This window comes from Zonotrichia albicollis, chromosome 25 (assembly GCF_047830755.1).
Source record: "Zonotrichia albicollis isolate bZonAlb1 chromosome 25, bZonAlb1.hap1, whole genome shotgun sequence".
Classification (NCBI taxonomy): Eukaryota; Metazoa; Chordata; class Aves; order Passeriformes; family Passerellidae; genus Zonotrichia; species Zonotrichia albicollis.
The window spans coordinates 1,039,660-1,066,482 of NC_133843.1; the positions used below are offsets into that span (position 1 = coordinate 1,039,660).

A 26,823-nucleotide genomic window follows, 5' to 3' on the forward strand; every position below is an offset into this window, starting at 1 on the left:
CTCAGTGATATTTAATAGCACTTGTGTTTCAAAAGTATTTTTGAGTCTTTGCTCTGCAGCAGCCTGACACAGCTGAATTTAATGTTCCTTCTGTTTGGGCAGAATTTGAGGTGTTGACTTTGAGCTTTAAACATGACCAGGTCTAGGATCTGACTATGCCAAAGATCTCATTCTCTGGGATCCATCTCACCAGTACTTAAATCAAGGTGCTGTTCCTGACAAATTCTCTATTTAAACCCCAAGGACCTTCTCTGCAGAAGGATGTGAGCCAGCAATCTTTGCACAGGCAGTGGTAGCAGGCCAGTCTATTACTTACTAGAGCAGGTACACTCTGAGCTCTGCTGCTTTTGGTCTCTGCAAAACCCTCATTGTTACTGGGATGTAGTTATCTAAACACTTCTCAGTTATCCAAGTCTCCCCTCCTCCTTTTGACAATGACACTGGAAGTGAAAAGATTTAATTTAATTCCTTGCACTGCTCCAATCCTCTGACATCTAGAATTTGCTACATTTAGAGAGCAGAAAAAAATCAGGTAAAAATGATGATGTAGCTACAACAGCCAGGGTAAGTCCACATGTCCCATATAGTTTCAGAAGCCTGTGAGCTCAAGGTCAAGGTCAGACTAAAACAAAGGCACTGCTGGACACCCATATGGTGTGAGAGCAGCTAAGCATGCACAGAACCAGCACAAGGCACAGCTCCTTTTAGAGGGAGACTCTGAAGTGCTGCTGGCAAGGCAAGGCAAAAGCTTAAGATTCTGTCTAGCTTAATTATCATCTTTCTGCAGGCTCAAAGAAGCTTATGAGAACACAACAGCGAGGCAGAATTCTCCTCCTGTGCTTCCACCTACAGAAACTCATCCCTTCCTGACCTGCCCCTGCATCCCTCCCTGCACACCCCAGAGATTCTGCAGAATTGAGCCATTAAAAAATAAATCCACCACAGAGGAGAGACCGTGCTGCAAGCTGTTCTCCTGGCAGGAGGCAGGGCCGTGCCTCTCTGTGCTCAGGGAGCAGCACTCACCCGCTGCAGGCAGGGCAGCGCTGCAGGAATGGCAGCAGGGCTGCAGGAATGGCAGCAGGGCTGCAGCAATGGCACTAGCACTGGAGGAATGGCAGCAGCACTGCGGGAATGGCAGCAGCACTGCGGGAATGGCAGCAGCACTGCGGGAATGGCAGCAGCACTGCGGGAATGGCAGCAGCACTGCAGGAACGGCAGCAGCACTGCAGGAACAGCAGCAGCACTCACTGGCTGCAGCAATGGCAGCAGCACTGCAGGAACGGCAGCAGCACTCAATGACTGCAGCAATGGCAGCAGCACTGCAGCAATGGCAGCAGCACTCACTCACTGCAGCAATGGCAGCAGCACTGCAGGAATGGCAGCAGCACTGCAGGAACGCCAGCAGCACTCACTGACTGCAGGAATTGCAGCCAGGCCCTGGCTGCACACAGTGCAGGCACACCCGGCGCTGCCTGGCTGCTCCAGGTACAGCACAAAGGCTGAAGGCAAATGCTCACTGTCCATTCCAATCAGGTCAGGACAATTGACACTGTGCCCTCCCTGATTAGGAGGTCACAGGCAAAGCTGAACACGGATTACAGAGCTCCCGTGCCCTCCTCGATGCACAAACTCCCTGCACTCCATTCCCTGGCACAGACAGGATCCTCTCCTGCCCTGTGGGGATTGCTGCACTTGGAACTGCAGCAGCAGAGAGCAGCAGGAACTGGAGAGGGTGAAAAAGTGAAGTACAGTGGCACCAAGTCCACATCTGTGTTGGAGTCACTATTACAGTTGTAAAACAAGGGCTGAAAGTGTATTTCCTGAGTTTCACATGCCTCTGGAGCACCATTTAGTACCAAGCAGAGTCAACCTGCAAAATGTCAAGGCAGCATAAAGCTCTGTGCATAGAACCATTTCATGCTGATACACGAGGCAGCTTGTGAGCAGGCCAGGTTATAAAGCTTCAATTTTTTTTTCTCTTTTCCAAAATAAACAATCTCCAAATTGAAGTTCTTCAGGCTACAAAGGAAACCAGCCAGGTTGTTTACAACATCCAGCAGGAATCCTGCTTAGGGCAAATCAGCTGCAGAGCAAATGAAAGCAGAGCTCGGGAGGCAGGAGATGATTTTTGTCTTTGCATGGGAACCTACCTCAGTGTGGCAGGGAACAGATCCAACCTCCTGCCTTGGTAAGCAGCAACAATGCTCCTCCTGCTAACAGCACTCTGATATCTGTAAAACTCTAGCTCAGAACTGCTCTGCAGCTTTAATGGAGCTTCCTAAACACCCTTTTTTAGCCTCCAAGCTTTGGAACACTTTGTTTGGAAGGTAACAGTGAGGAAAAGATGCTACTCATGCTACTCACTAGGGACTTCCTTTTGTGCAGACTGAATAGACCTCGAGATTCCTTAAACTTCCAGAAACTGTTCTTCCTGCACTATTGGCTTCTGCTGGTCCCAGTGCCCTGCAGCCCTTCCTGCTGTCAGCTCTGCCACAGTTCTTGAGGAGGCAAGAGACCAAAAAGAAAGCAGAAGGACTGATCTTAAATGACTCTAAATCATATATTCCTCTCTGCCAGGGCACTCAATGTATTTCATAAATAATTTCTAACATATTTTATGCATTTAATTCAAAGCTTTTAACTTCTAGCCTTTATTTTTCCCTTTTGCAGTGCAGAACATTGGTAACCTCAGGCATGGCACTGTTTTATTCTTGTAAGGGATTCTGAATAGCCACAGGAATTTATCCCACGTATGATCCCCATGTCTCATTTAGACAATCTCTGCTATAGGTGATGGGTCTCTCTACTTCATGGGCCATTAAATCTTCAGCCTTTAACAGAACTAATGAGGCTGCTGGTGAATTAGAAAATAGACTTTGTGGAACTGAAACAGATGTAATGGTCAAGCATTAGAAACTCTCACACCAGCCATGGAGGATACAACTGCTAGTAACTGCTTACCTTACGTAGGAACAAAACATCTCAAGAGATTTTTAAATTTAATTAGTGATCCAAGCTTCTTTCAGGAGTATCTCCTTCCCAAGTGTTGCTGTGCCTCCAGCTCCCAGGTTCTGCTACTCCAGGGTTTATTTTAGGACCTGGGAGAATCAGACTCAAGGCCTGAGTGAATGGTGGAGCCCCATTTCCACTTACAACAGGCCATGCCAGACACAATGGGCTTCCAACAACTGCAGCACCTGCTGCCCACCTGGGCAGGGAGGAGGGTGGCACTCAGCTCTCAATCTTCTCCTCAAGCTCTGCAAAACACAGCGTGTTGTGAGAGGCACACGAGCAGCCTGGCAGGGCAAGTACAACAGCACATTTGGAAGCTCTAAAGGAACATTTCTCCCCAAAAGACCACCCAAAAAGCGTGTGCGTTTCTTGGAAGATGCCTCCAAAGCTTTTCCACTCCCTTTCTGAATGCCTTAAGCACTATATGGTTGATAATTGGACTACAAAGCCTTTTCTAGTTACAAACATTTCAAATTAGATCTGTGCTCAACTCTGGCCTCTAAAACATTTGATTTCCTGGTTTTATTGGTAATGGTTTACCTGAGACAGCAACAGCAAAATTAGAGAAATTTGTACAAACAATAAACAAGCCCCCCATGCTGATGTCCTGTGTCTTTCTCAAAGGTGTTTTTCATTTGGCAGCTGAGCAGTGTAATAAATCAATATGAAACAAGAGTAGATATTAAAAACTGTATTTTCCCCCCTGCCCAAGAGTTACATTTTCAGTGAAAAGATCAAACCACACAAAAGATCAAACCACTTTGCTTATTGAAAAGCCTTAGCTGCTGAGGAGTGCCCTGGATGGCCAGGGAGGGTCAGTGCCAGCCCTGGGATGCCACCCCAGAGTCACAAGAGCCCCTCAGTTAACACTGTGAGAGCTCCCCCTCTGCACCAAATTCACATCAAATGCTTCTCAGGCAACCAAGTCAAAATCTAGAGAATCCTATGGGCTCATTCCTGGTTTATTTTAATAAAGAAATTTCTTATCTGGCCCCAACAAAAAGGGGTAAAAGATTTACTTTCACATAGAACTTTACAAAGCTGCAACTGAATCAAAAGGAGCATTTTCATAAATAGATGTACAGTTGCTCTCATTACACAGCATTTATTTGCTCAAGATAATTTCTTCCTTGTGCTCACAAGTCTGTTCTTCCTTTTACAGACAGTCCATGGTTTCTCTCCAGCTTCTCCCCCATTTTGAACACAACAGCATCCTGTCAGCAGAATTTCTGGCCATGAAAATGGTCATGTTGTCACAGTTAGATTCTAGAATTGTCACTGTAAATAATTAACAACCATAGGAAAAGAACCAGAAACAGGTAAATTGAGTTCAGGTTTAATAGATTCTGAAACATCTCAAAGTCAGTGCAACCCACAGCAAAATCCAGAAGTTTTGTAAAAACCACCTGCACACATGAGAGAGAATGAAGTGCTTGGTTTTAGGCAGCAGTGCTGGAGACTCTGTGCAGATTCCTGACCAGTCAGTGCACCTCAGGAACTGCACTGCAGCTTCTGCAGCCTGTCCAGGTGTGTGTGTGCTTTAAGGCCCTGCTGAGATGTCCCTGTACCCTCAGTGCTGGCAGCAGCACTGCTGCCTCCTGAGCAGCCCCAGGAGCCTGCTGCTATCCTGGCACCCAGAGAATTTCCCTCTCACCAAACACTGCAAGGAGGGAAACCATGTACAACTTTTCAAGTGACTAGAAACTTCAGTCTATCAAAGCCCAGTGCAAGCTGGATTTAAGTTAATGATCATTAATTGTTCCTAACGTGAGAGCTACTCTTGTGCAGCAGTCAAAGGGTTAAAGTGGAACTCTGCAGTATTTTAAACACGTTCACATATTCTCTATGTGTACAAATTTGGCAAATTCATGTCACAGCCTCAGATCTCACTCCTGCAGCTCCTGCAGAACTCCTCCAGGGAAGCAGAGAGGAGCCCTGGGCAGGCAGGAGTGCCAGGGCTGGGGCACAGCCCCCGTGCCCACCAGGGCTGGGCACCCTCGGCCTCCAGCCTGGCCAGGTGGACTCCCTGAGCCAAATCTGCTTTGACACATGCTCCCAAAAGAGCTCCAGGCCATGGAGCAGCTGAGTATGGAAAAACTGATTGCATCAGAAACACTGCAGCCAAAAGGAAATCAAACCATGACTTCAAAGCCAATCAAAAAACCAAAACAACCCCCCAAAAGCAAGCGTTTATATGTGTGTAGAGGTAATAAATATTGCAAAGCACATTTGTCTTTTCCCCCCAAGTCAATAAGTATAAAGAAATAACCAATGCACCAAAACATCAGCTTCCTGCAATGAAAACGTTGGAGTCAGCAAAATACCTGCAAGCCAACTGAAGGGAAAGCTTTTGCATTGTCACCCAATCACAAGTTGCTTCCAGTTCTATGCAGCCAAATCAAACCCTCTTCAAATTCACAAGTTTGACCTAAATAAGCACCACAGCATGAAAAGCGTCTTTAGAAGTAGGATGTCAAGAGACTTTGTTTAAAATACAAAATAAAACGTGAGATAAAAGGTTTCCATTGGTCAAGTTTGAAAAATTGCCTTCCTTTATCCAACCACAGCCTGTCCCTTTGAGCCAACCAAAAGCACACCTTTGGGTTTGTCCTTAATGAACACAGCCCGGCTGAGTTGCAAAATCTGACAGGAACAGATGGCTGTGAGATGCATTCTGAGGGTTGGGCAAAGGGAAACAACATTACAAAGGAGAAGGAATACCAAGGAACAATTAGGGTGGGCAGAGGAACTTATTAATGCTCAGCCATCCTCCTCTATCTTCAGGAATCTCACTGTCCTCTCCAGTTCTGTGTTGTTCAGGTGTCCTGTGGTTACTGTCTTCTGTCTTCTGTCTCTGACCTGGAAAATGCCATCACAACATCCTCAGCACCTGCAACAACAATGGATACAGGAAATCTGTGCCATAATTACTTCCTTCAAAGAGCAGGGGAGAGATGCAGTACCCCAAGTGTCATTCTAAACATCCACACAGCCAACAGCAAAGGAAATGACAAACCAGGGAGTGCCAAACCACCACCAGTGCCTGTCCCAGGCAGGTAACTGCTCAGCTCCACAGAATCCTCTTCCAGGGCTTTGCAAAGCTCAAATTCAACTCAGATGGAGCACCAGCATGCAAAATTCCTCCAGTCTTTTACCTGAAGCATATCAACAAGCAAACCTCAGTTTTGTGCCCCAAGCAACTTCTGCCCATACACCTGCACACAAGGTAAAGAGAACTAATAAAAATGCCTCATTATATAAATTCCATTTCTCAGTTATCTAATCTGCTCTTCAGTTGCAATATAGCAGGAAAAGTGGCCAAAATAGTAAATTTAAATTCCTCTTGCTACTGTTCTTAAAAGCTACATCAATGCTCCTGAAATGCAACTGCACTTACTTTTATACACTTCACAATTTATTTGTTATATGTACTCAAAGGAGGAAATATTAAGGACCAAGCAGTAGTAGTTTGTTTTTCATATGTAGGGCCCCTATCTTATATAAAACTACATCAAAAACTGCTCTGATGCACCCTCTTGCCAGCATTCAGAAGCCCTGCAGTCATCTCCCTTTTCATCTCCTGCACAAACTGTTTCTTCCTTGATCAAAACATAAATGATATATAGCACCAGGACCCAGCTCGGAATTAACAAGCTGCCTTGTTGGTTTTAAAACATGCAAGAACTACCAGCCCCTGAAGAAAAACAGGGATTTCACTTGCAAGGACGGTGACAAAGCCTTGGATGATGGAGGGGCTGCAGCAGGAGGAGGCCAGGGCAGCTGCAGCAGCACCTCCAGCAGCAATTGAAGGGGCAGGAGCAGCTGGAAACATCTGGCAAGCACAGAGCCTCACCCAGCACAGCATCAGCTGCACTCCTTCACAGACCTGATCTTCTCCTGGGCTCTCCCCTTCCCAGGGTCTCAATGGAACAAAATTCCTGCAGGTTTCCTTGCCATCCCAGGCAGGAAAGGAGGCTGCATCCCAGATAACCCCAGAGCTCCTGCCTGCCCCAGCAGGAACCTCCCAGAGGCCACTGAAGGCATCTGGCCACATCTGGAGGTGTCCCCAGCAAGAGAACCTGGGTGACATTTGTCCAGAAAAAGCTCATCCACGTTTCTCAGCATAAAAGCAGGCTTTGTTCCAGCCCTGCCCTACAACCCAAACCAGCCAGAGCCAAAGGAAACCAAGGTGCTCATGGAGCAGCTCTCCAGTGCCGTGCACAGACACAAACACTGCCAGAGAACAGGGCTGGCCCTTCTGGGTGCCCAGGGAAAGCAGGGAGCCACCACCCTGAGCTGCTCCTGCAGCCCCCTTGGCTCCCACAGCGGATGTTTTCCTGCTAATCAAGTACAGTAATGTCAAAAGCAGAGCCCAGGTTATGAAGTTAAGCTGCACATGGCCAAGAGGCTGTGACTGAGACAATGGGATGGGAACCACGTCTGCTTGGAGCACATCCTTCACTGAGCTCTGCACTTCCAGCAATTAATGCACAGAACAATGACAAAGGCACACTTTTACCTGACCTGCATCTGTACACACAGCTGTCCCTTTTCTGGGCACACATTTCCACCCTGAAATAGAGACTCACAACATCCCCAGTGAAACACTCCCCATCTTTTATAATTGCCACAAGCCTTTCGACATGCAGATACTTCTCTCACTGAATCTGCCTCACGCTTTCTCCCCCTTGTTCTTCCTACAAATTAACAATAATTAACAGGTGGGCTTATGTCCTATCTTAGAACGTAATAGTGACAATCTTACCCCACTAACTTCCAAAAAAATCTCACTGAGATTATGTTCCAGTTGCAGCTGGTTAAATTGCTGAATTTAGAGTTCTTTTACACCTCTTGTTCCTCAGCCTTAGCAAGGCAGGATGAGCTGAAGGTCAAATGCCTTTACTGCAGGGCACTGCAGCCTGAGCTCAGCGTGCCCCTGCTCCCTGCCCACCTCCATGGCACAAAGCTTCCCCAGGGGGCTGATGCCAGAGCCAGGACCTGGCACAGAGCATGAACCCAGCAGGGTAAGGCTGCATTGAAACCTCACCACCTCAACACCACAGGAGATGCTGACACCTCCAACAGCTGCTCTTCTCAAGTGCTCTGTGAAGGAGAAATAGATACATACACCTGATTTGCTTGTAGTCACCTGCAGAATTAATTAAACCCCAAAAGCATTTAGAGATCAGAAGGTTTCGCCTGTTGGGAATTTCTAAAGGCTGCCAAAATTAAAAAAAGAAATTCTTCACTTCACACAAGATCTTTGCATACATACATTTCTTCAACCACCTTCCAGCAACAATCTTCTAAACATTAACTCTTCCCTGGAATTCCCAGCATTAGCATCCCAGGCTGGCATTCTAAAAATACCCCAGGCACTGCTGAGAGCAGCAGCACACTGAAACAAGCCTTGTGCTCACCAGAATGAAAGGGCACTGAGCAGAGCTCGGTCTCCATTCTGCAGCAGCCCCTGCCAGGCCCTGGGCAGGCTCCCCTGAGCCCCACCAGCAGCCTGGGGGGTCCTGGTGCCCCACACCAGGGAAGAGCCTCACCCAGGCAGGCAGGGCCTGCATCTCAGCCCTGCCCTCCCCTCGGGAGCAGCTTCCAGAACAGCACCGCGCTCCTGTTGCTATAGGAACACCAGAGCTGCAGTCACCAAGGCCTCAGCACAATTCCCATCCCGTGCTGCCTCCCTGCACTGCTGCCACTGCCAGAGCTGCCAGAGCAGAGCCTGCCCAGCCCTGGAAATGCAGCGAGCTGGGGAACAGGGAACATGGGGCTGATGCAGGAGATGCTTCTGTGCACAGAACTGCCTGAGAGGCATTTTGCTTGCACTCAAAAATATGTGAGAAAGCCTGAATTTCACCAAGTGTGAGCTGTGTTAGCTCTTGCTGCAATGCAGGCAAGACCAGTGTGTGAACATCCCAAAACAGCTCAGGATTACATCCCCTCTCCAGCACACACTCTGGTTGAACTGAGATGCCTCAGGGTTCCTCAGTTATTCTTGAAGCCGTAAAAACAAACAACAAACACTCCACAGATGTCAGCTAAAGAGCTCCCAGAGTAAAGAAAAACACCCTGGACTTTGAACTTTAGTATAGGTGAATGATTGAAAAATAAAATTACATTAATCTTAGACTCAATTACCATATTTCCTCTTCCAATAAAAATAAGGATAAACCGAAGGGGAGTCTTAGCCTTCAAGCTTGGTTAAAAATTACAGAGATATTCCAAGATGCTTCTTGATCCTTAGACAACAGAGTCTCAAGGAGGAGCTTTAAATGTCAGAGATTTTGGCATTAGCAGTGGCTCAAGGAGGGTTTATGGCACAATCCAGCAGGGAGAGCAAAAACTCCTTCCTTAGTGCTCTGCCACATCCTGACAATGGACACAGAGGGTCCCTGTGGGCAACAAAGGGGCTCAGAGAGAGCCACAGAGCCTGCCCAGGAACCACAGCAGGGACAAGCTCAGAACTCCACCCCATCCATCCTCTGCACTCTCACCAAGGAGACCCCACAAACCCAAACAAGCTCCTGAAGTGGAGCCAGGCTGCAGCCCTTGAAGGGACACACAGAAAGCTGCAGGTCCATGACAAAGCTCTCAGAGTGCTCAGGCCAATGATGATGTCATTCTGGTTTTGGGGACAAAATGGGGGTGTGAAGTTACCTTTGTGTCTTTTGTGCCTGCTGGAGGAAAATGGCTCTAAAGATACATCAGGGACAGTCAGGCTCAGATCAACCTGTCCTGCTGTGGAACAATAAACTCTGAAATCCACCGAAGTGCTAACTTGGTGTAAGTTACTCCCTAAATAACACCTCCTTTTGTTGTTGTGTAAGACAAGCTGCACAAAGGAAAAAAGAAATCCTCCAGAGGAGATTCAATGAAAACAGAAAAGCAGGGAAGAAAATTCCTTTAAGCAATCTTGGAGCAACAGAACAGGGAGTGTGTGGACTTGCAGGGCTGTTCCAGCACCAGGCAATGCCATCTAGTGGAGATGGGATCTCCTCCCTTAGGGTGGCACATCCCACACCCATGCCATGGTATCCCAGCTCCCAGGAATTCCATACCCAGCCCTTCCTGTTTCTCTGACCCAGGACACGGCAGAGGGCACAGGCAGCAGCAAGCAAGGAGCATTATCATTACTGACTGTGAGAAACTGGAGAGATTTCTAAGCAAATCAAAGTCCTGAGCAATAAATTACAGTTGCTTCTGTCTGTGGAGCACACTACAGCTTCAGCACCATGTAGGAAGTATCTGTGTCCCCTGGCTGGACTTCTGATTTTCTCACCTTTTCTTTGCCAAAGTGCAGGTAATTCAGCATTAATTCAGCATTGATTTCACTGGGAAAAATGTAACTTTGAAGGATAATGCTGAAAAATGCCAACTGCAGCTAAGTCTCTCTTAACTGAATTTGTCTACCTCAGTTTCTGACAAGAAACAAGAAAATTCTCACTTTAGACTGGCAGAAAAGTTGTGTATTTTGGCTCAGAATTCCTCAAGCATATCCACCTCCACCAGCCCCCAGCTATGCAAGGAATGAGCACAGCAGCAAGTTTGTGCAGGTTGTGTTTGTAATGGATTTCTGGATGTCTCAGATCTACACTCAATTTCTGCTCAGATCTTTCTGGCTCGAGTCTTACAATGCTCCTTCCATTGCAAGCTGCACCTTATGAACGTGACCTGGCACGGGGGCTGTGCAGGGGAGGGACAGGAATCCAGTAACAAACATTCAGGTCCAGAAGAGATTGGTGAACCCAGGGCAGCTCCACACAACCGTTTACCAACACTTCTGCACGGAATTAACCCAGCCAGCACATCCCAGCCTGCAGGGTGGCTTCAGCAGGTGGCAAACGATGCTGCAAGTCCGGGAGGCTGCAGGGGGCGTTTGCTGAGGCTGCTGCCCAGGGAAAGCAGCTCCGGGGCAGAGGGAGGGCACAAGGGGCACAGGGGGCACAGGGGGGGCACTGGGCAGCACTGGGGGGGCACAGGGCAGCACTGGGGGGGCACTGGGGGGGCACTGGGCAGCACTGGGGGCACAGGTCAGCACTGGGGGAACTCACCCTGGTCGATAGAGTGCTGGGGCAGCTGGGGGGCACTGGGTGGGCACAGGGCAGCAGTGGGGGGGCACTGGGCAGCACTGGGGGCACTGGGGGGGCACAGGGCAGCACTGGGTGGGCACAGGGCAGCACTGGGGGAACTCACCCTGGTCGATGGAGTGCTGGGGCAGCTGGCTCAGCTGGCTGTTCACCACCCCCGCGTACGTGCGCAGGAACTCCTCCTCGCTGGCCGTCAGCTGCGGGCACAGAGGGGACACAGGTGACACCTGAGCCCCCAGCACGGCACAACCCCCCCAGCAGGGACAGGGACCACAGCACCTCTGCTCTGCCCCTCACCACCTGCACCACCCTCACCTGTGCCCAGCAGCCAAATGGGACATCATGAACCCATGGGCAGGCTCAGTGCCACCTTAAAGCAGCTGCTTCACTTGGCTCCTTCTCCAATAGTGAAGAACTTGAAATCATTTATCTACATGTGGTAGTTCCAGGCATCACAAGCCTTATAGTATTTAAGCAAAAATCAATTGTGTTTAAGTGATAACGGTTAAATCCAGGATAGCTCAAACAATTCAGCATTAAAGCAGACCATCACCTGCCCATCTCAACAAGCACTACCCCAGTTAGTCCAAAGTGGTCTGAAAACCCCCAAAGGATGGGTTGTGAGGAGAATCTTACGTTTGATCCCATCTTCCTGAGCATGAGCAGCACTCTCACTTTCTGCTGGATGTACATCTCCTCCGGACTCTTCCCGGGGACGCCCTCTCGGTTCATTCCCCTCCTGCCAGCTCCTGGATTTCCTGCAGATACAGAATCAGAAAACTAGAATAGGCAACGGGGTCTAATAGGAAATAGAGGAAAAGTTTCATTTCCAAAATACCTGTTTTCCTCCAGTGGAATATCCTGGGAGAGCAAGGGATCACATCCTTCCCCAGAGAAACCTTTAAAAATGTCAGCAACTAAACTGGGACTCATACATGCAACTGAAACATTCACAGAGGCTCATGCTCACATCCCCACAGCTCATTATCTGTGGTTATGTTACTGCTTGAGTAGAAAAGGAATTGTAAGAACTAGATGAAAGAACCACCCTGACAGAGCAGTCCGTGGTTTGGGGTTTTTTCCATAAATAAGCACAAGCAGAATGAAAACAGGATGCAGAATGCACAGCCATCAAGCCCACAATGGCTAAACAAAAGCTGTGTGAAATCTAAACTCTTAAGTCTTCCTCCTCTTTTTCTTTTTTCCTTTATATATCATAGAAAAAGGCCACTGCATTACTGTAAAAATTACTAACATTTATTTGGAAATGGTTTTGGAGAGAAAGCAGAACTAAGAGGAGTAGGGAAAGAGTATAATTTAAAAGCTGAGTTTTTGCTTCTTATTTTAATAAAAACAATTATGTTCTGGAATAAACAGACTGTGCTATCCAAATTCTATAGCACAAAGCATGATTATTATATGAGTATCTGGTAATTATTTAAGTTCCACAACAGGGTGTTTACTATGACAAAAAACCCCCCAACTTTTCAGTCCCAGAACTGGGCCTGGTCCTACTCCAGCCTGTAAATGTGATTTCCTGACCCCCATAATGAAGGGAACACACGACACAAGGCTTGCATAGGGAAGGCTGATCCCAGCAGGTTCAAACAGTTTTCCCAGTAATGTTCTCCTGCAGTCATTACCAACCTCTCCTCTCACTTCATTTCCATTATTACTTTTAAGGGAAAGTAATCTGGGCGTGGAAACCGTTTAAAATTACACAGAGGCCCTCCTGAGTGAGTCAGAAGTAATGCAAACTTGAGCAGCAGCTGCTGGGACAGGCTTTGCCACCCACACCACTGAGCAGGGAGATAACAGCAGGAACAAGTGAGAAAGATCCATCATCCCTCCCTGAACACGTTTCAGTGGGAAGAGCTGCATGAGCTGATCTGCTGTAGATGGCTCTGCCTGGAACCTGCAGCCTGTACTTGTGCAAGGTGGTGGCTGTTGGGGCTTTTTATGCAGCCAGCAAACTGCTCTCTGAAGGGGGAATGAAACAAACCCATCATTTTGCCTACTGTCAACTCAAGTAAGCAAATTGGATTATGCTACTGGGTTTGTACTCCACAGTGCAATTTACTGAGTGCTAACAAGTGATGCCAACAGTAAGGCAATGAACAAAATAAGATAGTGGGCAAGAGACATTAAGTTATGCACATCCAGAGACTGATAAAACAATAAATATTGATCAAGATATCCAGCCAGTCTGAAAGTCTGGGACTGGTTCCTAATATTGTAAATACTTTTCAAAAAACATTGTACTTGAAAAGAGAAGCTGCTGTACTAGTAACCAATCAACCTAGGAAAGAAAAATCACAAGAAAAGCTGAACTGCAGGAAGACATCTATTGTTTAAAAATGAAACAGAATGGATGGGATATCAGTAGGTGGCACCATCCACAAGCACCAAGAAAGTGCCACAGCTGCCCCCATGCAAACGAGGAGGACCCCACTTCAGCACTGCTCTGCACAACAGGAATTACCAGACCTGGTTTGGTCACTATTCATTGTTTTCCACCATAAATATCTTCCAGTTGTTTATTAATTTTCCAGCTTTAAAAAGCAGTGATGGGAATTCCTATCCAAGCCTGGCTCTTCTGAAACAATCTTCAGCCAAGATGGGTTTGTCACAAAGCCACCTATTTAACAGGAAGGATAAAATCCTAAAGGCTGCCCATTCAGTGAATGCTTCACACAATTAGGAAGCAGCATGGGGAAAAAAAGCACCCGATATGGCTCAAAGAATATGCACAGAGAGGCAAACGAAGCTTTCAGAGCACCAGCACTTTGCTCTCCCCACACCACACAACCACCCTGCCAGCACAGCTCTCCCTACTCAATGACATTGAAGTGGAAAGACAAAGGTCTTAAAACAGACATGAGAAATGGGAACATATCTCTGTTTTCTTGTTACATAAAGCTTTCAGAAGACACAGTTTAGGATGACAACATTACCCAGCATATGCTACATGAGAAAATTTCCAAACCCACATACAAAGCTGGTCCATGCCCAGATGACAGCATGATCCACATTTGCAAATGAAGGACTGAAAAATCTTTTCAAAACACTTATCAGCTTAGTTCTCTCCAGAAAGCTGCATTAATATGCTGCACATTATGAAATGCTCCTTAAGCAGCATTTCCCTGCCCCCACAAATCTCTCTGGCTCATGGATGAGTGGCCACTGCCCCATCCCCAACCAACAAAACACATACCTGCTTCTAAAAACCACAGGAGATCAGATAGTCCACGTGGGCTGTCCTGACCAGTGACTGGAGCTGGGAAAAATGTACAAGGGAACTGCCCTGTGAAAACAAATGAGCAAAGAGTTACAGAACACACTCAGCTGAAGCCCAGAAAGATCCTTCATTCAATACACCTTCACTCCCAGCCTGCTTTAGATTCAAAATTCAAAAAACTGCACAATTGTCTGGAGCTGTAAACATAACCTTTTTATGTGTAAAGTTCTTTACAATCAAGCTATTCTTCAGCTGCAAGATTTCCACCCCGGCCATGCCAATGGCATTCCCAATCACTTGAGAATGAATTGCATTCAAGCTTTGCATTCTTTAGGCAGCTTTCAGCACAAAACCCAGCTGATAGATGCTGGCCTCAGCAGAGAGGCAATGGGATCTCAGCTGAATCTCTGGGAATCGTGTGCCTGGCACTGCAGGAAGAGAGGCCAAAGGCTGGTGAAGCCACTGAGAATGCACTTTCTGTATCAGATCTGGAGCTGGTCTCTCCAGGTGAGGGTGAGGCAGGTGTGCAGAGCCAACAGGGAACTCTGGGCTGCCCCTGCTCACCTCTGGCAGCAGAATGTGGATCCCCTCCCCAGTGCCACTCTTCCATTCCTTTCTCACAAAGAAGACTGACCCCTGCATTTCAAAAGCTGTGGTGTCAGTCAGGAATGACTGAATTCTTCACTAAACTCTGTTAAAAGAATAAATGCTTCAAGCCTGTCCTGCTGCATCCAACACACTGCAAATGGACATAATTGGGTCACCTAATTCTCCCTTGTTTGCCAGGCACAGGCAACGAAATTTGGTTCTCATTACTTTTAAGATGATTCACGTGACAGAATAATAAACAACAAAGATCTATATATTAGAGCCAACCCTGCCGGCCCAGCTTTGCCAAGGAATACCGTGAGTGTGAGAACACCCCTGCCCTTGCCCAGTGTCCGGTTTTCGGCTGTTTGAAGGGCCTGGAAAGGCCCGGGGTGGCCTTGGGGCAGCCCGCGTATCAAAGGACGAGAAGAGGCTTCAGTTCTTCCTTCGGTCTCTGTGTTTATTAATTGTTTATCTAAAAGATTTTCTCTCGGCCCGACAGAGCTCTGCTCAGCAGCCAGCCATGAGCACACTCCCCTGCCCTCCGGGCAGTCACCTATCTTTATACCCATGGTTACGTGTACAATATTTATCATTTTTCCCCAATACCTTTCACTCTTATTGCCCAGTGAACTTTTAGTAATGACCAATCCCAAAGTGCCACCATCACCACAGAAGATGGAGGAGAAGAAGAAGAAGAAGGACAGGACACGCCCCAATTCCTCCGTCTTACTTCTCTAAACCCCCCTGTACAGAAATCCTAAACCCTGTGTTTCACTCTCTAATTAACTCATCCCTTCACCATTCACCCCGGTGAAACCCTCCTATCCTCATACAGGTGTCGTCTCCTGTGTAGGATCAAAGTGCAGCCACCAGACACTTCTGGAACATTCCAGGACTCCCGAGCCCCCCAAGGGTGGTCTCGGTGACACCTCAGTCCTGAGGTGCTGAGATCCCACAGCCCAGCAGGACAGAAATGTGTCCTGCAGGCCTGCACCTCCCTCCCCTCTGCCTGCAGAGGGCTGGCTGAGGATCCCAGGCATCCCCCCAGCTCAGCCAGGCCCTCCATGGGGATGGGCAGAGCCAGGAACGCCTGCCATGCCCATCTGTGTCCCTCCTGGGCTGGGCACAGCTGGGCACCCCTGGCACACCAAGCACGGGCAGCGCCTGAAGCTGCAGCTCTGGCAGGGCAGGAAGCCAGAGAGCAGAGAAAGCAGACAGGGGTTTGGAATGGGCAGGTGGAGGAGGAACTTTACACCTAAAAACACCCGGGCTGCTTTGCAAGGATGTTACCCAAGTAATGTAATAGCTAAGTACTGCCAATTTTCCCACTTCTAATTTCCTCACCTCTCCTCATTGCTCCTTGTTCTGAAAACTCTCTAATGAAAATAAAATGGTTTCTTCCCAAAATGAATTAAAAGACCACAGTGGCTTTCTCTTCAATCACTGACCCCAGACACAACAGTACATAATGAAAAATACTGTACTGTAAAAATATGTAACAGTACATAATGTAAAAATACTGTAAGTTAGTCTTCCCTTTTATTCTTCTTTCCTAGCTAGGTTTAGAACATCAGCTATTGGGGTTTCACTTCAAAAAAAAAAATGCAGACAGGAGAAATCTGTACTCAGTCTCAGTTTAACTTTCTGTTTTACCAACAGATGGAAACAGCTCCTCAGGAAACTCAAGCCCCACCAGCAAGAGCTGTTTTGACTGAACGCCCTCAGAAGAAGATTCCAACACACAGCAACTGAAAATTACAGATTTGTAACTGCATTTCCTTCACTTCCACCTACACTGGTAAGAATTCCAAACCTGGAAGGGACTTTCTGCTGGACAATGTCACAGGTAAGTTCATAATTAAGAACTCCCAAATTCTTCTGACTCCCCTCCTGTCACCTTTTTAAATAAACAAACAAAAATTTCACATCTCAACAGAAAAAGAGACATGCTAAAAAAAATGCATCTTTATAAATTTTGCATAAAGGAAGTTACTTAAGCATCCCATTCAGTTTTAAATCCATGCTTATTTAATGCAATGAGAAAGCAGCATGAGCTGTAGTCCTCTGTAATGCTGAAATTCCTAATGACCGCATTTTACTGGCATGGGAAAACACAAAGTGCAACTGAGGAATCTGCACAGCCTAAATTAAGGGGGACAAAAATAAAGAGGCAGTAAGCTGTTGGAAAATGTAGTATTTTACATATTCAGTCTTAATAATTTAGGGTACTTAGAGCAGCCATCTGGCAAGTTCTTTAAAGCCCAAGTCACAGCTGAGTACCTCTTTAATATCTTGCAGCATTTCCAGTTATAGCCAAAAGAAACCCAACAGGAGTTAGTTCAGCTACAATTTATTTTTTTGTTGAACCTGACTGGTTCTGTTGAAGGCAGTGAAAACCCTCAATTAATGGGAAAGGATTATAAAGCTCAGCTAAGGAGTTATGGTGAATAAACCCGAGCCCTGCAGGTTCCCTTTGCTGCACACAAGTGGAGTTGAGAGCAGCAGGAAGGGTCCCTTTGACTCTCTGATATCATTATCAGGGTTAAGCCATCCCCTGCACAGTGCCACCACCAAGCACTTCAGTGCTTCAGCATGGTCGTACTGGGAAGCTTGGAAGTGCAAGGGCATCCTGCCCCTCATTTAAGCCTTGTTAATTTTCAAATGACATTTTTCAGAGAACAGTGAAGAGCCCAAAAAACCTTCCAAGCTGGAGCCTGAAACCTGAAGTCAGGAACCAGAGTCTGCAAAAACCCTGCTACAAATTTTCCTCTAATTCACTCTGACTCGTGACCTTCAGTCACAGGCAGCTGGAGACTGGATTAATTCCCATCTCCAGAGGGATACAATGAAGAATTCATAACAGCTACCTATTTATAGGTGAACAGTATGAACTGAAATATTTAATACGGGGTTTTTTTGTCTTCCTTTCTATGTTCAGTGCTACCTTTTAGCTGACTTCAGAATCTGAACCCAGTGTCAGATTTAGGTCAATTTACTGCTGGAACTCCCAGACGTGGTAGGTTCACATCTCTTAAATGTTAGATTTAAATTTTTAACGAGACACTACAGTCCTCCTTCTTGAAGGAGGACAGGAAACAGCCCCAAACACGGCCATTTATTCATGAAACATTTATGAACACAAGCAGGGGGTTTTCTCCCCAGTGCTGGAACACCTCTCAGAGCTTCAAAATGGGCTTCAAAAGTTCCAGTGAAGTGCATTCCATAGAGCTTCCCAATATACCAAAACAGCTCTTACATCAATGCTCAAGCCGACTTAAAAAATAAATTTTAAAAATCCTACTATCATAATCACCGCTTTAATGAAATTAAATTTGCCTCCTGACCTTCAGGCACACACAAAGCAGACAATTTCCCCCCTTGTCTCAAGAACAAGACACTCTCACATCTCACACAGTTAAAAGAGGCAGCACAGGGTTTTAGGTAGTTCACGTCAGTCAACTTGAAGCCTCTGAAATTAAACGTAGTAACAGCAACAAAACCTGAAAAAAAGCCTTTCATTTCACAAAGGTATTCACACTTCAAAGATGAATGTGTCAAAAATTCTTACAAAAGTGACAGCACTTTATAAAGAGCAGTTTATACACAAATTGTACCCCAGTCCAAGAGACAATTCCAATACTTTACTCACGATGGTCCCCAACAGCTGCAAGGACAGTGCTGCTCCTGTCCCAACCATGGGCTCTTCTCCTATTTAAAACAAAGCTGCAAATCTTCTAGGCAGGAAATTAGGCGCTAATGATAGATAGCCAGTGATTTAATTACCAGGTATCCCACTGAAGAATTACTGATAAAAAGTGTTCAGCATCCATCATTAAAATAGAACATTAGAGCCAAGATTTGTATGGATTTATCTGTAAATATTTTATTTCAGAAACAGAAAATTTCTGGAGAAGATTTCAGTGCCATTTCTCCCATCTTCTCCCAACTTCTCCCATCCCACACACAGTGCTGGGTGCATTTAACCTGAAATGGCAGAGAGCACACCTGGTGGCACAGAAAGGCTCTCTCCGTGTGTACATATATTTATATATTTTTATATTTGTATTTATAGGCATTTCTCTGGTACTCATCTACACAGGATCTACAGACAGCCAGGTATTAGTGAGAGCTCCCAGTGTGCTGCCCTGTAATTTTTACTGACATCTGAACATCATTATTGCCAGGTCACAGCCATTGCACACTGCAAATGCCTATAAATCTGTTATTGTAGAAAGATTATGGCCAACAAGATTTTTTAAAAGCAATTAAAATGTGAGCTGCTATTAGGTTGGTGACTAGTTAGCATTTTAGTATTTTGCAATAGTGTATCAGAGTACATTGTTAGGACCAGAGACTCTCAGATTAATAGTTCTTTACTACCAAAATTGTGTAACCATTGGACAGCAAAATTAAACAGTGTTCTGGCCTCCTACATCAATAAAATCTGCTGTAAAATGTGGCAAGCACAGCCCCTTATGTCTCCTACTTATCTTGCCTCTTTAGGAAAAAAACCCCCAAACTTCTGTGCTGCTTTCCCCATGGATGCTCTGAATAACGAAAAAGAGCAAAGAAGAGGTTTCAGTTCTGAATCAAGGTTTAATTTTCAAAACCACTTAAAGGGATCTATTATTAATAGCTCTTGCTGTGAGCTGAACTAAGAATTAATGGCTCTTTGTCTAATAAGGCCACGTGCCTCCACCATGTCTGTGGTACCAAGCAGAACACAAACTCTGCCTCCTCAGCGCCCCCTGAGCAGCAGCAGAGCTCCTGGAGAATTTGGGGTTTTGCTCCCAAGACCTTCATCAAACAATAATGCACAAGGCTTTTCCTGGAGAGTGTTCCATAGGCTGGTCTCAGTAGAGGATGCCAAGTATGCCAGCCTCTCTCTTCTCTGAAGGACTTACTAGAAACAAAAAGCACAAGAGGAGGATTTTTGTTCCTTCCTTAGGTCACCAAACAAGACTGTGCTGCAAAGATATCTGATGGACAGAGGAGGGGGGAAGGAAAAAAGTCCTTGTCAGTTTTAAGAGAGGACTTTTAACGTTCACTAGTTGAAAACAAATTCCTGATTGCACACCAGTTTTACCACGGACATCTTCCTTCCCCTATGTTTTGGCCAAGTGGGATTGCAAGGAAGGAAATCTTGCCTTCAGGAGACTTCGTATTTCTCAGGAAAATGGATGCAATTTCCTTCCTGCCCAGGCACCATTCTGAATGTCACCTGAACTCCCCGAGCTGGGGCACAAAGCTGCAGCAGGGGAGTGGTGTGAGAGCTGCAGAGTCCCCTCAGACTGAGCAAACCCAGCGACTGCAGGGCCTGGGGCTCCAGGGACTGAGCAATTCCTGAGCGCAGGAAGGACACAACACACGTGCCAAAGGCAACCACACGTGAAAACACTCATTTAGATGAATCAAACTGCAATACATAATGATAGCAACAGCAGGAGTTAGCCCAGAGACCGTTCACAACAAAGCTCGAGAGTGGCTGATCCTCACACAAGGTAAAAGCCCTGCAAATCCCAGGAGCAGGAATGCACCCAGCCACCACCAATGTAAGGCAGAACGGGCCAAGAGAATGACTGGAAGAGCAGGCAGATTTCTGCAAAAGCACAAGCACAGTTAGGCACACCTCTGCTATGGTTAACTGCTCAACAAAAGGCAGGAGCTGATGGCAATTACATCTGAAACTGCAGCTACCGAGAGCAATGAAATGAACCCATGGAAAACAAAGGGCCAAACTGCAGTGCCTCACACGTGCTGTTCCACACACAGAACTTTATTTAAAGATTAAAATGTATTTTGTAAAAGTTACTGAACTAAGAATCTGGACAGTGAAACAGTAACAGAATGGTTGCAGCTCGATGTGAACTGTGAAAGGCTTATTTTACCAAGTTCATTGTAGCTGCTGACCAAGATTTCAGCAATAAAAGTTCTGTTTAGCAAAACCTGATGTTTCTGACCTCTGAAGTTAAGCAAAACCTTTCACGAATTCCACATAAACCTACGAGTATTATTTGGCATCTACAGACATTCCTGAAAAAAGGCAGCTAAGAAGACATGAATGCTCCTATTTTTCTCAATTTGGCATCAACTCTTGAAGTTAATTATATTGTAAGTGTTATTGCTGATTGGTTTTGCATAAACATTCAGTTAACTGTGTTTATCTTGAAGTCTGATATTGCCTCCCCCGACCAACTGAGCAAGCTGCCAAGGCACAAAGAAATTTCCAGTTTCCCACATAAGATCCAACATACTCAAAGTTAGGAAACTCCATTAAAATTACATTAAAATGGCAACAGGCACCAGAGATCCCTGCAGCTGCACTACCCCCTCCTCAGTTCCACAAAAAGCCTTCCCTCAGTAGTTTACCTGAAGTTGTTTCAGGATTTATATTCCTCCTTTACAGCAATTCTGCTGTAAAAATTTAGGTCACATTTCCTTTAAGGGTGCACGTCCATGTGTACTTATTTAAAGCTCAAGGAAATTAATTAAAAGCTCCTCACTGACTTCACTGTGCATTGAATCAGGACCTGGATGAGTTCAGAGGCAAAACAATTACACTTTAATTAAACATCTCCACCTTCATGTGAAGTAGTCAACTAATTTTATGGAAGGATAAACTGAGTCAGAAGGTTTCTGAGCTTGGTCATGGTCATAAACAGAGTTGATTACCTAAGTTGTTTCCATATTTTTTAGCTGCCCTTATAACACAGAGAAAATGGACTTGGTGAAAAATCAAATAAATTCCTGCTCTGTGTATTTGCATAGAATAAAACAGAATGTCCTGAGACAAGTGGAATGGTTGTACAAATTTACTGACTCCACCTCTGTTCCCCAATCAGTAGCTCATTTAGTCAGTCACAGGAATTCCAATAATGCAAGAAGTTGAAATTATTAGAGGGGTTTTTTGAGATTTTTAGGCTGTCTTGTTTGTTTTTAAATATCATGACTAATTATATCTATATTTCTGAAAACAGAAATAGGCTTGGCAGATTTGATACTTGTAAAACCTTGGATGTATTTACTGAAAAGCAAGAAGTATGACTCCACTTTCTGAATTCAGACTGACATTTAAACCCTACAGAAGCTCTGCAGGGTTCTGTCAGATCACCAGCAGTGAGCAGAAACAAGAATGAGCTTTCCTCACTTTTTCGAGCATTTGTTATATAATGCTTCCTCAACACTAAGGCTGAAAATAAATCTGAGAGTCAGGAGAGTGTTCTCCTCATGCCAGTACTAACTAATGGGTTTTGGTTAATTTGCTGATCTTTGATGTCTTCTCACCTCTAGTTCTGCTCCCTCTGCACTCTCGTGCCAATGGAAGCTCATGGACAGGGCGCAGCTCTTCAAAGGGAAAAAGAACTGTAAGAGTTTCCCCTTCTCAGAGACACAACACTGAACAAAGTGCTTTGGGGGTTTTTCCTAAATGAAGTTACTTGGTAAAAAGTTTTCAACACATTTCAAACCCATTTACATATAATTTCTCCCTTATACATAGAAGTAAGACCATTGAATTACCAACACTGGATGTGGAACAGGTGACAATGTTTTCATTCCAATAATTTATATCTTTGGTGCACATCACCATCAAAACTGGGACTGGTCACACAATAGCTTTAGCCCAGAACACAAACATTTGGCACATTTGGCAGGACTGCAATTTTCCCAATCACTTCTGCACTACCCAGCCCATGGTGTGGTGCAGCAGCAGCAGCTGCCTCTGTCCTTGCTGCATTTCAGCAGGAAACCCAATCTGATGACAGCCTGCACAGTTTTGCCTGTGCATGTATAGGAATATTTCTGATACCAAATCCTTTTATTTTGGAAAAAATTCTCCTGGAAGTTTTTCCCAGCACCTCCAACAGCAGCCTCCCAAAGCCTATTGCCTTTCTGTGCACAGCACTTGGGTGGATGTTTGATGCTGCAAACTAGGTCAGATGCTCAGGAGGGTGCTTTGTAGTCAACAACCAACTTAGGAACTGAAATACTTGGTAAAAAACATAAATGTTTGTGTTGGTTACAGATGACAAATATTTTGGAGAGGAAAATCTTCTATTAAACACATATAAATAGATGTAATTCTGACAAGCTGTTTCCTAGGCAAAGCATCAACCTTGAACAGCTTAACCACATCAGGCACTTTTAGGTGTTAGCTCTGTTTGCCCACATGCAACTGCAGGATGATTTTTAATTTTTGGCAGCAGATATGTATCACAGTCATTGTTAGTATTACAAAATCTAGGTTTTGTTTCCGTTCGCTTCTGGTTTTGTTTAGAAAATAACACAAATTGTTTTGGAAACCTCTCCCTCCTCTTGCAAAGTGAAGCACTCTCAAACCCTGGATGGGGGAAAGGATGGAGGGGAGCAGAAAAGGACACAGCTACAGATTTCCCATAAACCTGGGATTCAGAACTGGCTTTCCCAAACGCTGCACAGGATGTTCTGTCAGTGACACGAGCAATAAGTGATTTGTTCAGACAGGGCCAGGGGCTCCTGTTCACTGTGAGCACAGCCCTGCCAGGGCAGCCCCAGCCCTGCTGATGGCACAGGGACTGGCACAGGGACTGGCACAGGGACCCCTGCCAGCCCAGGGATGCTTTCCCTGCTCAAGATTTCATTGCACTGCACCTCAAGAGGAATCCTGAAAGCACTCTTCTGCCCTGTGGAACTTTTCCATAACTTGTTGCAAGGCTTACAATGAACTAAAAGAGAAAATTGCTTTAAAGCAGATTTGGGTCCAACCCATCACCAATTAAGTTTTTCAAAATGGCCTTTGCTCCTGCATTTGTTCAGTCCCTCTTCAGAGATTTACTGTTTCTGTGTACATCAACTAACACAGCACACAGATCCCCAACAACTCTAAATTACACTGAGGGAGCTGCCAGTTTCTCCCACGATGCCAAAGATACAATAACTGATGATGCTTTTTCAGCTGAGGGCAAAGTGAAGCAACAGAAATGTATCTGAAGTACACCTGTCACCATTTTCCAAATTAATCTGTTTGTCAAGGCAAAAGTGGCTTGTAGCTTGGTAAGAAAACCAGCCTGTATTTTCTGTATGCTCTCTCACCTTGAATACCTGTACTTTCAGAATAAACCCCACTGAAGTGCATGTTTAGCCTCATTTTTTCACCATTTACATAGAGGTTCTCCTTCAGCAGGCTATTTCACATCACACACGAGCTCCAAAAATAAGCAAGGCCAAAAGAAATTGAAAGTCTGTGCATTCAGCAGCCAAAAAAAATATAGTAGGATTTTGTAAATGTCTTTAAAAATACGTTCTTAAATACTCTCTAATCATGCCTCTCAGCATACTGGAGCCAGCTTAGACCAGGACTGTGAACCAGCACACCTAACTTGCCTCCAATGGTGTTTTGATTCTTTTTTTAAATCCTCACATCTGCAGAATGTCTCATGCTCATCTCACAGAGCATCAAAGCTCGTCCCGTTCAACATGCCAAGATGAGGAATGGACAAATAAAAGATGATATACAACAGAGCAAAATATTCTCTTCTTCAAGAGAAAGCAAACCCGAGCCTGTGAGGCAAACATGCCCTGATGAAGCACATCTGGATGTTGAACAGAAAGGAGGATCACGTCTCATCTGTCTCTGATACATTCTGATCCGGAGGGTGATGCTGTCCCTCTCTCACGCATCTTCCCAACAGGTAAAAAACTAACGTGTGCCAACAAATACCGCCCATATGCACTGAAAGTTACCGAGTGCTGCCTCAGAGGCTCTGGAAACCCAGTTTTTAGCCGAGGCAGGATTACCCCGGGGGAAACCCTTCAGTAACCACTGTCCGAGAGGCGTTTGTGCAGCGAGGGCCGGGATGCGCAGGGGCTGCCCGGGGCTGGGTGGCACCTGCCGTCCGTGCCCCCGGTACACCCCGGGCACCGCTCCGGCTGCCTCCGCAGCGCAGCCGTGCCCGGGTGGGACCCCGGAACGGGCGCCTGGTGACGCAGGGGGTGATGGCAGAAATGAGAACGGCACCTCCCGTACCTGTGCCGCGGGGCCGGGGCCTGCCAGGGGCCGCCAGCGGAGCGGGGAGCGGGGAGGCCCGGCCGGCGGAGCGGAGCCGGCCCGCAGCGGAGGGAGCCGGCCCGGGCCAGCGCCTTTGTTCGCGGCCGCGCACAAAGGGCACCGCGCTCACCTGGTGCGGGGCCCGCGGCCCCGGCGCTCCGGCGGCTCGGGCGGCGGCGGGGCGCGCTCGGCACGGGCGGGCGAGAGCAGCGGAGCGGAGCCGAGCGGAGCCGCCTCCTCCTCCTCCTCCGTCGTGACTCACCGCGGCGGCCCGAGGGAGGTGCCTGGGCGGCTCCGGGGGAGGGACCCGCCGCGTCCCGGCGCCCAGGGCAGCGGCGGCGCCGCAGGCAGCACCCGAGAGCCGGCCGGGAGGAAGGGGCGGGGACGCGGGGCAGGGCCGGGGAAGGGCCGGGCAAGGGGCGGGCAGGCCGGGCAAGGGGCAGTGCTGGGGAAGGGCCGGGCAAGGGGCGGGCAGGCCGGGCAAGGGGCAGTGCTGGGGAAGGGCCGGGCAAGGGGCGGGCAGGCCGGGCAAGGGGCAGTGCTGGGGAAGGGCCGGGCAAGGGGCGGGCAGGCCGGGCCCCGCCGCGGGACTGCTCAGCCGGGACAGCCCGGCACGCACTCACCTGAGCAGCATCCCCTGGAGGGACGCGGTGCCGAGGTCCCGGCGCTCCCGCTGCCCCTCCCGGTCCGCCCAGATCCATCCCAGCGGGGCGCGGGGCTCGGTAACGCTGCGCTAAGAAAGTTAAAGATACTGCAACATCCAGTACAGCTTGAGCTAATTCAGCCAATACAGAAAATGCCAACCTCCAGCTAGAATAAGTGGTCATTGAAGCACTCAAAAATAAAGTAATGCTTCACCTACATTGACTGAAGCAGAGTAAAACCCCAGTGAACACAGAGAGGAATTAATTAAAACTAAAACCAAAGAAGACAGAAGCCACCAAAGGCTCTTCACCCTGCTCCATCACTCATCTGCATTATGGCTTCCCACTAGGTTAACAGCAAACCTGCCTCCTTACAGGGTGCATTGGTGAGGCCAGCAAGGTAAGTACAAAATTCCTGGAGATGAAAATGCTTTGTGAACCAAGTGTTATTTAGTAAAATGCATCTGTTCTCCACTCGGTATTTAACTTAATTGCATAAAGATAGTCACAGTAATGAAATAGGTGGCACTTCCTTTAACAGCTTGATACTTAATGACATCAAAGCCCGATGCCACTGAAATCCAAACCCCACTGCCAGCTAATGAAGGGCTTAACATGAAAGCCTCTGCAAAGAGCAAACCCAAGCCTCTGACAGGAACAGGAATGGTGCAAATGTGCTGGGATCTGAGATCACTGGCACATACCCACAGCACAGCAGGCAGTAATGATTATTAATTATTTAAGAAAAGAACATAAGAGCTCCAGCATAAGCTGAAAAATATATGCAGAAGCATTGCACTGGGATCCTCCAGTTGGATTACTGTTAATTAGCACAGTACATGAGTCTGAGGGAAAGATCTAAAAGCATCTTATGCTAGTGGGAGCATATAATTAAGCCATCATTTGCATCCTTGCAATAGTATGAATTTCCTTACTGATAACATCATGGGCACAACACCATTTTATGACTAAGTACTGTCTAGCTCTCCTAATTCAGCTGGCTGACTGTACAGCAGTGCAATGCAATCTTACACATCATCAATTTAACATCCTGCATTTCTTCAGGAAGAGTTTTAGCAGGGAGAGATACCACAAGGCTTCCTCTAGCCTAGGAGAATTTTAGATTTATTTTCCTAAATCTGAGCTCCTGCCCCACCTTAGTTTATTCCCTTTGAGCTTACCGAGATGTTTAGCTATCAAGCAAGGTGACATCTTGCC

At 46.6% G+C, this 26,823-nt stretch overlaps 1 protein-coding gene across 5 annotated transcripts in view; it reads right to left on the reverse strand.

Annotated features, from left to right (window-relative positions):
• Positions 1-3,688: 3,688 nt before the first annotated feature.
• Positions 3,689-26,823, reverse strand: part of LOC102060469 (protein LZIC) — a 33,438-nt gene continuing 10,303 nt past the window's right edge. For 4 of the 5 annotated variants that reach the window (XM_074558796.1, XM_074558798.1, XM_074558797.1 and 1 more), the window contains exons 7-10: positions 14,323-14,412; positions 11,745-11,866; positions 11,215-11,305; positions 3,689-5,871 (exon numbers count right to left, since the gene is read on the reverse strand). In XM_074558796.1, the coding sequence (XP_074414897.1) occupies positions 5,744-5,871; positions 11,215-11,305; positions 11,745-11,866; positions 14,323-14,412 (431 nt within the window). In that variant the 3' untranslated portion in view covers positions 3,689-5,743. Of the gene's footprint in view, positions 5,903-11,214; positions 11,306-11,744; positions 11,867-14,322; positions 14,413-26,823 lie in introns of all 5 variants that reach the window. The other variant, XM_074558799.1, reaches the window with a different exon arrangement.